This window comes from Liolophura sinensis, chromosome 1, assembly GCF_032854445.1.
Source record: "Liolophura sinensis isolate JHLJ2023 chromosome 1, CUHK_Ljap_v2, whole genome shotgun sequence".
Classification (NCBI taxonomy): Eukaryota; Metazoa; Mollusca; class Polyplacophora; order Chitonida; family Chitonidae; genus Liolophura; species Liolophura sinensis.
Window position 1 is genome coordinate 21,300,281 of NC_088295.1, and position 13,651 is coordinate 21,313,931.

At 37.0% G+C, this 13,651-nt stretch overlaps 1 protein-coding gene across 2 annotated transcripts in view; it reads left to right on the forward strand.

The window, feature by feature from the left end:
- Window positions 1-13,651, forward strand: part of LOC135475401 (ankyrin repeat and fibronectin type-III domain-containing protein 1-like) — a 77,195-nt gene that overhangs the window by 38,853 nt on the left and 24,691 nt on the right. For both annotated transcript variants that reach the window (XM_064755289.1, XM_064755298.1), the window contains 2 exons: window positions 4,912-5,075; window positions 8,656-8,763. In XM_064755289.1, coding sequence (XP_064611359.1) covers window positions 4,912-5,075; window positions 8,656-8,763 — 272 coding nt within the window. The remainder of the gene's footprint in view (window positions 1-4,911; window positions 5,076-8,655; window positions 8,764-13,651) is intronic.

Sequence of the window (13,651 nt, forward strand, 5' to 3'; positions counted from 1 at the left end):
TTTATAACAAACAAGTAAGCTGTGGGTGTACAGAGTGTTTGCACCTGTATATTCATATTGTGGTCCTGTTCCTTATCCTGCTATAATATTTAGTTGTTGCATTTTTCTCTTGGGTTTGTTGATTTTTTTTACCTGATTAAGGTCTTCCTATGCCTGAATCATTTCGGTGTGACCTGTTTTCGCCCACACCTGTCATTTATGATTGACATTTAGCATGAATTGTTAGGAGGGAACCAGGTAACTTGTGTCTCCTTGTGGCATGATGGTGTAAATGTCAGCCATAATCTCTAGTGGTAGTTATGTAGCATGTCCCACCTACCTGACTCATTTTCAGGCCCTGCGCAAATGTTTGGGGTTAATGTGATATTTCAGCTTTTCCTGGTGTTATAAGCCATGGTCTAGTTTCTTTGGATAATACTTTGACATTTATAATGAGATACCCTACTTTCTCTGAAAAAGTGTTCATTTAATATTATGTAGTTTAACAACCTAAAAATCACAGGTTTTCACATCTTATGATAGGAAAAGCCAATTCCTGAGTCAAATGTCTCATGTGAAATGAATTATTTGTGGTATTTTAATTTATTGTTCGCCCTGTTTTAATACATGTATGATTTGAAAAGCAAGTTCCCATGAAATTTTAAGGCGATAGAGAGTATATTTGTGGCGCTACTAGTCCCATGGTTAATCTACTTGTTTTGCAAATTTATGCTGCATGCAGCGGACAGTGGTCATGATGTATATATATGTGGTATTAATATGCATTATATTCAGTGTAATTACTCTGATCTCGAAGACGGGATATTTACATCCCTTATCTACAAGAAGGGATCTGTCACGAATTCCATTAAAGATCTTAGCCTAGATGACAGAAAAGAGCGAAAATGATTATACGCTCATTCATTCAACAAAATCTTGATCAGCCTGAGGCTAAAAGTCTTGAAAACCCTGTGAATTAGTATTTAGCTATTCAGCTATACAGTACCAGTACTTCTGTAAAATTAGTTGTCTTGCCTGATAAAATGGGAATGGATGAAACAGCTGTAAGATGTCAGTAAATTAAGTTATTAATTGAATAATAATCTTAGCCATGGAGATGGTGGAATGACATCGCAGATTGATACGAGAGATCAGATTTCACCAGCCCTTTAGGTGATTTGAAGTATTGAGCAAGAAATCTAGCTGTTGTATCAAAGTGCCTTTAATTGCATTGAGAATTGCTTGTGATCTTGTAGGAAAAAGAATCCAGATTATCAGGATCCTTGTCATTTAAGCATTTTTGAGTGCAAAGTGGAATAGTTGGTGATATGCATATTTTGTTAGGGCATAACCTCTATCATTGTGAGAGATCATTGTGTAGTTTGACCTTGTATAACCTTAGGACTATTCCTCTTGCTTAGCCTGTTGTAATATTTTCCAAAATAATCGTTCAAGGTATACATATAGACTATAATAGTAATTAATGTGTTAATTGTTAAGTGCATTTTAACTCCATGACGGTGTTTGTATTGCATTTACATACGCCAATTCACTTGACACATACAGTTATGCTTTGTTTTTATTTGTTAAATAAAACACATTGGACATTAAGAGCCTGAGCCTTCCTGAAAATCAGGAACCCACATCTCAACATGTGTAAAATTAACTTTTTACACATTGTTTTTTTTATTTATTTGGTTTTGTTTTTTTTGAAGCTGCAAATGTTTTTGTGTGTGTTGATTACTGTGTCAGGCAGGATGATACATCACCTGTATACCTGTTTTACTGGCATGTGGTGAAGAAAGCAGAAAACCTCAGATCGTAGCTGTTCGTTAGGGCACACACAAGGCTATTTCTTTTCTGCTTCACAAGCTCTCTCTATAAGGAATATACATGTATAAATATGCAAATAGAACACACATCTAGCAGAAGTAACTATAAACTATGTACTTTTATGTATAGTTTACTGGGACCTGTACTAAATGGGTATGGATCAAAGCCTGGTTGTTCATTAGGTGTTAAATCTGACAAATGTAAGTGGAATATAAAAAGTGCTCATATCAATTATTGGACCTTGTCTCGTGTTCATGTAAGATTGGAAATAGCCTAAATAAATGTACCAGTCATACACAGGTGGGGAGCTGTTCTAGAAAGTTGAGTTTTCTTCAAATCGTGATCAGGGACATCCCATGCTGGCTGGCTAATTGTATATGTAATCTGTGCCTATATGGCTCTACAGGGTTGGTTCTATGGGATAAGAAAGGCACTCGGCCTACAGAACCACGAGGATTACCAGATTAACACGAAGCTTCTGTCCAATTCTGAGGTTGCAGAGCTGAAGCCAGAGCACTAATGCAGCTCTGTGAAATCCCCATGACCACCTGCTGTGGATTATGACAACCTCCTAGAGTGGTTGTGAAGGACTGATCCCAGGGGCATGGTCAAGTCACCGTCCTACAGAAAGCTGCTTATTCCCCCGATCTTTATGGTATTAATGGTTTATAGGAGTTTACTAGAAACCTGTGATTTTTGATCGCCTGGAGCATACCTGTAGAGTGAGGCCATAGACTGTTAATCAGTGTTGATCTGTCCTACCTGAGGGAGGATTAGGCCAGCCCCAGGCCAATAGGTTACCGCAAGTGGTATGTCTGCTGTACAGGACGTGTGCCTCCAATGGACACTGAGACCAATTACTGTGAACTCAGGTGTTATTTTCAAAGCACCCAATTTTGAGCATTGTGGCAGTGTTGACAGCAGGTACCATACCTGTATATTAAAGGATTGGGTGCAGGAACAATCTCATGGGATCAGTTTGCCAGATAGTGAATACATGAAAGTGCTAATTGCTCATAGATGCAGCACATAACATGTGCATCATTACAGCACATTGCAGGTGGTCTGGAGGCATGTGTCGTGTTGTGCAGCATGTGCACTGACAGGAGAAGAGCAGATGAAACAGCGCTGACTATCTCAGGGTGACCATGCAGATGTAATTAACCACAATCACACAATGGAAGCACACCATATTTTATCATCAGCTAAGATCAAGCTGATGAATTTGATGCTGTGTCAGGAGTTTCTGTAAGATGTCATATTTCTCTTTATTATTTTTTTAGCTGTCATATACTAGCAGTAATTTATTTTAGTGTTTTAACTGGTTTGTGTGTGTGTGTGGGGGGGGGGGGGGGGTCTTATCTCAGTTGGTTAGCGCGCTAGCACAATGTAATGACCCAGTAGCCTCTCACCAATGCGGTCGCTGTGAGTTCAAGTCCAGCTCATGTTGGCTTTCTTTCCGGCCAAACGTGGGAAGGTTTGCCAGCAACCTGCGGATTGCCATGGGTTCCCCAGGCGCTGCCCGGTTTCCACCCACCATAATGCTGGTTGCTGTCATATAAATGAAATATTTTGAGTACGGCATAAAACACCAATCAGATAAATAAATAAATAAATAATTGGTTTGTAGGACAGAATGTCCTTAAAATTCTATTCATAAACCAGCCCTGAAAGAATCCAGTCAGAAACTGTATAACATGTGATGAATTTTTAACAAGTGTTCTCTATCAAAGATTTTGGTTTTAATAACATCCAATTTTTGCTGTTGTTTAGTTGTAATTTTTATTATAATTATCATTTTACGTTCAATATGCGTCTGTGGCTGAGGTGGTTAATGTGCCTTGGCTGAAGAGCCTCACATCAATGTGGTAGTCAGCTCATGCTGGCTTCCTCCCCAGCCCTAAAAATATTTCTTGAGTATGGCATAAAACACCATCATGTAAATAAGTCAATATGTTTGAGCGTAAAACAAAATGGAAATTAAAGATTTGCGACTTATTATGTACATTGTTCGTTTCATACCTCATTTTGTCCAGTACATGTTTTTCCTATGTACTGTAATTTTTCCTAATGATCTGCCATTTTTATATTAGCCCATTTTATAGCTGAAAATTGATGATTGTTTCACATATGATCACATTTACAAGAGTCCTTTTGTTTATTTATTTCTTTATTTCTTTGATTGGCATTCTACACTGTACTGCAGAATACTTCACTCATATGACACCCAGCAGTCCTTTGTCTGCTGCTTTCCAAGCATGACTATTTCTGGAGTTCAATTTAGGTTAATGGGAGAAATAGCAAAAACAGAAATGTGTCCTAGTGGTCCATTTTTGAACTGATTAATACTTTTTATATATTATGATTTTTTTTAGACACCAATTGCCCATTAAATATAGTATTTTTATAGGTTCAAAAAATTTGGTTCCAATGAAGTGTTTATGAGGCCAATCAACACCTGCATTCATATTTGCATATTGCTAATTAATTTAGGAGTAAATATATCTCACATTGGATGATAAAATTTTTTTCGAAGTCTGGGTAGATGTCATTCTGATATTTCAAATACCAACACAATGAAGTATCCAAATTATTCATAACTGAAAAATGGTAATAATTTACAACTTTCAGCTTTAATTTGAATCATGAGATACCCATTTTCAAGATCTTGTTGTGTAAGTCTGATAACTATACCTAAAAATGTCTACCTAATTAAAATTTACTAAATTTACTCATGCATTAATTATTATGACTCAAACTTTGTATAAAAGACAAATGGTGTAGATATTATAGAGGCATAACCAGGTGGTGTTGAGAGTAGCAGAATGCAGTGCATACACAGGACATCCCTCAGCTGGCCCAAGTTCAACTGTGGTATATCAGTGCTCTCAACAAACTATTACGGTGGCTGGTTCCGAAAAAATGGTCAACAAAACATGAGAATCCCATTTAGCCTAGGGTAAATTTACTCTGTTCTTTGGACTCTTTATTGCAGTCTTACATGAAGTTCTTCTCCTTCAAGTTTATAAAATGTAATTTACATGTAGATTGGTATGATTTGATTATTTGGTGATCATTGTTTCTGTTGGGTGTTTTCAGTGGTGATGGTCGGCGTGTGAAGATTTTGTCCACCTCCCCGTCGGCTGAGTCAAGTCAGGGGCCCTCCACAGAGAACATGACTCTGCCTCCTTCCACAAGTGCTCCACTCTTCAAGGACATCAACAGCCTGTCCCCAAGTCCCAAAATGAGCAAACACTTCAATAGTAAGTACATTTACTAGTTTGCCCTCATTATTTTATCACAAATCATATTTCAGTAAAACTAAAGGTTCAGATGTTTTGCTTTGAAAGTTCTGAAAATTTGATTGTAAAAAATGCTTAGATAGTGATTATTGAGATTTTATGCTTCTGTTGCTTCATCAAGATTTAGAATCAAATTTATACTTGGTTAAAAGTCTGTGGACGTTGTGTTATATGATGAACTGTTAAGTTTTTGCAGCTGGGTGGGAATTGGGTACTATTTGAACAGTCAAGAACCTGCTTGATGTTGTCTGTAAACACCACTGCCCTTGTGCTAGTTAGCAGTCAGTTAATAGTCCACATGCAGCCATGGTGAGAGAAGCAGAGATAAGCCACGGTAATAGATACCCATCACATGGGCAACATTGAAATTTATGGCATTATATATTTGGCTGACTTTCAGATCCATCAGGTGGATAATTGTTTTGGAAGTTGGCTAGCTTTTGACCAATAAAGTGATGTGTTTGAATCCAGCTCCAGATTCATTGATCTTCTCCAAAAGTTCAAGCATAATCTCTGAACCTTAGCTAACACATTAAACTACGTTACAGTTTTACAATATTTGTAATCCCAGCTAACTTTTGGTAAAAAAAATCTTGTATACAGAGAACTGTTGATATGCTTTCTATATTTTACCTGATTAGATATCGGTTTCCATATTTTAAAGGCTTATCTTCATATCTATCTATTTCCAGCACATAAAACAAGTTTATGTCTCATTCTCAAATGATATTAATTAAACTCGCTTTGCTGGACTTAAATATATGTGAAACATTCTCCATGTATGTTTGGTGTGTATAGTTTTTTGCTGCATTTTGGGGCAAAGGTTCTCTTTTTTCCATGATCTAGTGTTCTTAACCATCAGTGTAAAACAAGTAATGTCACTTCAGAATTGAAAGTCCCTGTTAATTATCTTAAAGAGCATGTAATTTAATGTGTATAAATGTTTATATTCCTGTGGCTGCCACTTAAGGTGTAAATGAAATGATAGCTCTGTTGATGTTATAAACCTGCTAGTGGAGTTAACTAAAGAAAAGTGCCTGTCAATGTTTAATCTTAACTGTAGGTGTAAATTGAGTAATTAAGAATAGAAGTGAGGTAGAAGATGACAGCTTGTGGTTTAACTGGAGGGGAAAAGCTTTGTTCTTCTTGCAGATGAGTGAGAGGTCTGTGAAGGAGATACTTGCTGGAGTCAGCTGATGAGTTATCACAGGTCTGCTTCTGTCGACAGGAGACCTATGAGCATGGGCTGTAAATCCCTGCAGACATGGTCATTTATCATGTCCTACCTTCTTGGGAAATTTTGACTCCCAAGCCCCTTAGAGAGCCTCCTGTGCAACCATTAATTTTAAGTGGTGTAGAAGGTGCTATTGTTCTACACTGAAGGAAAAAACATCTCAGACTGAGTTTGGAGACAGAGTTTGACAGTCCTCTGAAAAAGTAGTCCGCTTACAGTTACAGCTCATCATGAGCTTTATAACTACCATAGCACGATGACTTAGTGAAATTGTTTTTAATGGGACATATTTGTAAATGCTGACTCCAAGGCGTTGTTTTAGCTGCCAAACTGATACATTCCTCTGGTAATTTCTTCCCTGCCTGTGGCAGAGCTGATAATACGGTTTTTGTTTGTGGTTAGGGAGGTTTCGTGATTCTCCGAGCTGATGATGTAAGAGGTAGTGAGGTAGCTGGCCTGCTGTACTGGTTAACCTCACACCACATATAGGTGATCTGTTGACACTGGGCTGAGGATTAGACAAAACTCAGGCATCAGGGATTAAAACCTTATAGCAATTAATTAACCACTAAATCCATTGTTACTTAAGTGTTTATCTTGCCAACAAGTTCATTATGTATTAATTTTGTTACCCAACCATTCATAGCGCTTAGAAATTTGTGGTTATTTATTTTATTATAATATGATGTGAAGTACAGATAATCTGAGGATGTCCCTTGACTAAACACACCAGATGTAGATAAAAGCTTCTCTTATACATGTGCTTCTCAGCGTGCAAACATTATTCAGGTTGTCAGTTAATACTAAACTAGATTAGACATCTTTTCATTAAAGATTGATCTAAAATACCTTTTGCTACAAATCTGTTTTTCCCTATGGTAAAGTATAGCTGTTCATCTTCCCATACTGCAGAATATTTCACTCACTGATACATGTAGCTGGTGAAAGGAAAGGAAGCATCTCTGTTGAAACTACCACCTTGACAGACCTTGTGATATGATACCACAGCCAAGCCCTGTGTCATTTAGAGCCCCATACTGGCCCTCAATAAGTGAATGCTCTGTCATCTGTAGTGAAGCCTTTGATGATTAAGCCAGCACAGATTCCTATGTGACATACACAGACATAGGCATACAGCCCTGGTTTCTGTATGGTCTCCCACCTGCTGTGCTTTCTATTTCTGATCTTGAGCATGCATGCACTTAGGATCTGTGTTTTTATTATTGTGCTTGTTTGTATCAAGGACAAGCGACTGATATAACGCTCACATAATCAGTTTTTGGATGCTGAATTAATATGGATCAAGTCTTATTTATGGATATAAATGCATAATTTCCTGCTTTGTTGCGTGTTAATATATTTTTGTGCTCTCTTGTGCTTCTCTCAAAAGGATATGGCTAAATTTTGGAAGGAGGAGGCCAATTTTGTGCTACCTGTAGTTTTTGTGTACACCTGTGTTGATTGATTAGGACGACTATGATGAAGCGCCTGTGGGTGTACTGGCACTGCTCCATGACACGTACGGTGCTGTCTTTGAAGTCTACATGACCGTGCAACGACTGAGTGGTTACCTGGCACAGTGACTCCCCCACACTTGGCTCTAGGCTACAAAGCCAGCTTAGTTTTACATATGATAGGCAGATTGAATGGGTATTGAATTGACAGCCCATGTATCAATCCCTGTTCATTCAGTAACACTTGGATAAGTTCTTTGTAAACAGCATTCACCTTTTGTAAAAATGCCTTCTTGTTTAGGATCACTGGGCAAGTGTCATGGCAGTCTTGCTAACAACAGTTGATGTTGTTTGTGCATGTTTTGTGTACCAAAATTTGCAACTGTTAGTGCCAGGTAGAGTTTGTCTTGTATAGGCCTCTTTTGCAATTAAACTGAATGCTTGATTGAACACTGCGAAACTAGACTGTCAGACATTGTTTGCTTTTGATGTAAATGCTTTTGATGTACCAGTACATGCACATATGGTGGTTAACGAATCAATATAATTAAAAAAACAAAACATTGCTGGAGAGATGAAATATATCAACATTATATTTTATCTGAAATAGGAAAGTGGATAACAAAATCATGTATAGGATTACTATGAAGGGAGACAACTTTTGTATATTTTTGTATGTGGGAATTGTTACCTCCCTGGAAGTTTACATGGTTTAATGAATGGGAGGGAATGTTCTTTACTCCAGAGAGTAGTTAAGGTTGCATTGTGAAGTAATGTGGTGACTGAATAGGTTGCAACTTTTGCAATTTCAATTGGGTTTTACTGATTGCTTATTGTTTTTTTGTCGTTGAAGGTCCCAAAAGGAAAGGCAGTGCAGAGCTGGATAGTGGAGGTGCTTCTCCAAACAAAACTGACAAGAGGAGAAATGACAAAGATAAAAAAGCTTCATTTGATTTAAATGGTGAGTTGGGTTAGTTCTTTCGTGCAGACATTGCACCTTTGTTCAAAAGACAAAATAAAAAAGGAATTAAAACAATGAAAAATAAAGAAGTTGATTGTACGACAATGCTGATTGGTTTTGGCTTATCGCATGTTGTGTCATGCAGAGTGCATGATAAGTCATCTCCTAGTGTACAGTATTAATGAGAGTTTCATGGAAGTGGTTCATCTCCCTCAAAAATGCCAGTCCTGTGATCATATTAGCTTTGACTCTGTAGAAACCTTCATTTGTATGTAGGAAATGCTCATTTGAGTAAGGTTAACATAAATACAGCTATGTATGCAGTTGCAGTGGGTATACATCATTTATGTAGCAGCATTGGGTTGTCAATACTACACAAATGAAATAAAAGCATGTATCAGGAGTTTATATATTTGATATAGGTATTTCATTAAATTTGTGTGTTTCTGAAGTGTACCTTTATAGGTATCACTGGTCAATAACATGGTGAATGAACAGGTAGGAAATGTGTTCAGCTGTTAGCGTCAAACTCTCCACTTGGGAGAGAAGGGATCTGTGTTGCAGTTTACATTTTGTACAAGTAAGAAGGTGTCTGTCCAATTTTGTCTTTGGTGTATAGATCACTGGATGCAGATAGGTTGTGTAATGTAATTCTGTGACTAATGACCTTAGTTGAAGTTTGAAGGGAGTCAGTTGTTCTAGGGAAATGTGAGATACAGGATGTTGATAGGTGAGAGCAGATTTATGCCTGCGTCTGGGAAGATATGTGCTGATAGCTAGACCTGGATATGTACCCAGCATGGTTCACCAAAGCTGCTGTGATCTGCCAAATTATTAGCAAGCATTTAGCATAAAAGTCAATGCAAAAACACTCCCTGTCTGATGCCATATTAGATCAGTAAACAAAGCCTAGACCTATGGCCATGAGGTCATATACATGTATGGTCATGTCCACCTGCTGGCTGCCAGACAAGGGTTACTGAGTGCATTTCACAGAGGTCATGACCTTAGCTCAGTGTAAGTGTCAGATGGTATGATGTGTGGGTGGATTTGTTGGTGTTCTGGCTGGCCATAGCCATCATATGTGTGGCAAGAATTTGTTCACACACATCATATGTGTGTCAAGAAGGATCAGCGTCTCTAAATAAAGTCATTAAGTCTATACATTTCATTTATCTTAAAGAAGTTTGCATGAATGATTAGTTCTCCAGACAGGAGGTAATCTAGTTGATTTTTTCTTTGAAAGTTGATCCCGAAAGTAAATAAGGGAGGATTTCTTTGTTAGGTGTACAGATTATCCGTACACGTGGATCCATGTATCCTCAGTAACCCGTAAGTGGGAAGTTGGCCGGATAGTACTACTTGATCTAGAGTACCGGATGATGTCGTGAATCTGTTGTATACGTGGGAACTGCATGTATTTTCAGTGCATATGGCATTATTTATACCTCGTTCAGAGTGTGTATCTGTTACGGCTTGTGGTGATACTTACAATAGAGTAGTGTAGAGAGTTGATGCTTCCTGTTTAGGATCATTATAGATAATGTTATGAAAAATAAAACTGAAGAAAAAGTCTTCAGTTAAAATTAATTTACAATTTTACGCCATATATGGAAGCAGAAGGTACAGCGTACATGTAGGACATATACTGTAAGCAGACATGTTTCTGTCATTTTATCAATAATTTGGAAATAGCTATATTTAACAATCACATGATATTTTATGAGGACAAGTACTTCCTTTTATTTACAGCAAGTTATTTTGAATAGACTTGATAAACATTTTTATGGATAAAGAATTATTTGGACATATTTTACATTTGATGTCTGCCAAATTCTTAACCCTGCCAAAAAAATAAATAAATAAAAAAAAATAAAAAAAGAGAAATAGAAAAGTTACATGAGAATGTAATTATTGATTGACTTCTTAATACATCCAGTATGCAGTTATCGTGACTGGCTGACAAGTTATTAATTAAATTCTAATTGGCTTATAAACGGCTTTAACTGGAGACAATGAAAATCACCCGTCCAGAAAACGCCTATTTCTCAGAGTTCATACAGCCATATTGCATGATGATTTTCATAAACCCTTTTGTTGTCAGTGATTTTAGATTGTGATTGCTAAAGTGGTAATATGGGAGTGCAAGTACATTTGACCCATTCTCCAGAAGTGTCAGACAGTAAAAGAGCTCAGTGTCAGTTGTAATAGCACAGCCAAAGCTGTTGACAGAAGGCTTCACAGTTTGACCTTGTTTCTTCCTCTTATCTACCTGGACAATGAAATCGACATGCCCCAGTGGATTCCAGTCTTATTAAATTTTTAAACAAAGAAGGTCACATTGAAAGCTGAGTAAGAGAGGCATTGCCAAAGGCCATGTGGTTGTCTCAGTGTTCCTTGAGACTGCCTGGTGATGTAAAAATGCCCCACAGGTGTGTTGTGTGTACAGGGCTCTTGCGTGTGATCAAGAGCTTAGCCCATCAGTCAGCCTAGAATGGCCACAGCCAGTTTTACACATCACACTCTCCCATCGCCTGGAATTGCTATCTAATGTGATATCATGATCATGTCTCCAGTCTGTCAGGTGAACATGGAGGTATGTCATTTATACAAATTTCATCAAGATTTCTCTGATCCCATTTGTGATGGGACCTGCATGTGCAGGTGAGACTAATAGAGCTTTCTTCTCACCACTGTTCGGCTGTTATTTATTTTCTGGTAACTGATAAATTTAGTTTAGTCTTGAAGTATGGTATTAGCCAGGCTACGTAGCCGCATATTGCATTGTTTACTTTTCCGGCTAGGTAGGTAAGCCTATTCTCTCCTTATGCATCCATTTATATTTCTTTATACATGTACATGAAATATCATTCTGTTGTTAGTTACTACTTTTAGTTTCTGGCTGATAGTTTACTCATTCTTTCATTTGTTATCATTATGCTAGCATGTGTACATTGAAGCTGTACAGTGTGTATCAAGTAAATTAAGTCATCATTTCTCTTCATCAGTCTGGCCTTAGTGACATGATACATTTTTCAATGTATTTTATGAATATTCTCTGGTATTCCGATGACTTTACTTGTGTTACAAAGATCAGGAAGTAGACAACAAGACCAGTGTAGTTCCATGCTCTGAGTATAAAAATTTGGGTACAGATTGGTTGTAATTACGAAAGATTTTCTGCATGTTATAAGTCATATTTTGTATTATGTTGATTTCATAGGATGTTCTTTGGTGTAGGCCTTGGAATAGACCATGTATACATATACCTTCATAAGTAAAGAAAGGTACTAATTACTCATGTTTGATCAACTTTGGATGACTGATGTGACATGCTTGGCTTGGTAATGAGGGTTTTTATATGCCAAATTTTAATTCTGGCTGATATGTTGAGACCTATTTATCCTTAGGAAACAGAAGAATTCTTTGTGGAGTTAGTGTGTGTATGTGATAATCATACATATGTATCAACCTGTTGTTCCTTTAAATGACAGTGCCAGTATTGATTAGTGATCAAAAATCTTGAAACCAGGTAATTGGATCTGATTACATAGCCTAGGATTGTCAGAATATTTTTGTAAAAGTTACATACACTAAAAACAAGACATTAAAGATTAGTTTCACATCAGATCTAGTTATAACATGTTTGGCTTACCTATTGAATGCATTTACTATGAAAAAATCTTGTCTTTAATAATGATATAATGTTGATGGAAAGGCATTTAAATGAGAAAATGAAAGCTAAAAATGATGAATAGTATGTATCCTCAAGAAATATTGTACTTCCAGTATGAGTTTTCTTGTATGAAGCAGTTCATGTCCCTGAAACTGACAATTACATGTAGGCCTATAATATGTTTGCCTAGTTTGAAACACCTTTGTTTGTCCTATCAAGAATACAGTATTCATCTTGGTTTCTTCTCAGTCTTGTTTCCTTTTAAACAATGGAGAATAATATCAATTTGGTGCATATATGTGCACTTAGACTCGGCCTGATTGTGTTACAGGACTTGCATACAACGACCCATGACACACATTAATATTCATGTATTCAGAACCAGATCCACACATCACGTGCTGATACATTCTTTTACATATGCTTTACACTCTACTGAATTTTATCTTGTTCTATTTTCATTTGGGCTTTATTACTTGACATATCAGGGCCATATCTAGAGCCTTTTCATTTCCGGAAAATGTTTGGGCATCCAAACTGTTGGGCCCCCAAACTAGTCAAGGTGTATTCAATCTGTCAAGTAAATTGAACAAAAATATGATGGTTTACCAACAAAATTTAGGTTTTCATGCAAATTTTCTTCATTCACAGGCTTAAAACCTTTCAGAAACCATTTTGAGTTACAGTTCATAAAATGTGTTTATGCAGGGTTACAATGTCACCTATAAAGTTGGGGATCAGAACCTTCAGTTTTGTTGTAGATGTGGTCCTGCATATAGTTAGGTCTTTACTTGCCAGTGGATAAAGAAGTGGCCTAGGTAGAAATGGTGTTGAGATATGATTGTTGCTTTGGTGCATTTGGGAATGATATATCCCTGACCATAGGGCTCAGACACATATAACATGGATGATCGTATATAGAGCCAGGTGTATTCTTTTCATGCTTAGATATTTAGACGTTATATGAATTATCATCAACATGTCAGTTTTAAAACTTTTCTTTAATTTTCTTGTTTCTTAAGCATTTCTCATTTCTTTCTAAAACTGAGCCAGTTTGAATTTGAAGCACATGGGGCTGTTCTCACAGTTCAAAATATTACCAGTAATTTATCTTTTCATTAAGATTTTGGTGATAAGTATGCATGATGTGTAATTAACCTGATTTCCAGGGGTAACAAGGGATTGTGTGTGTATGCATGATAACAGTAATTA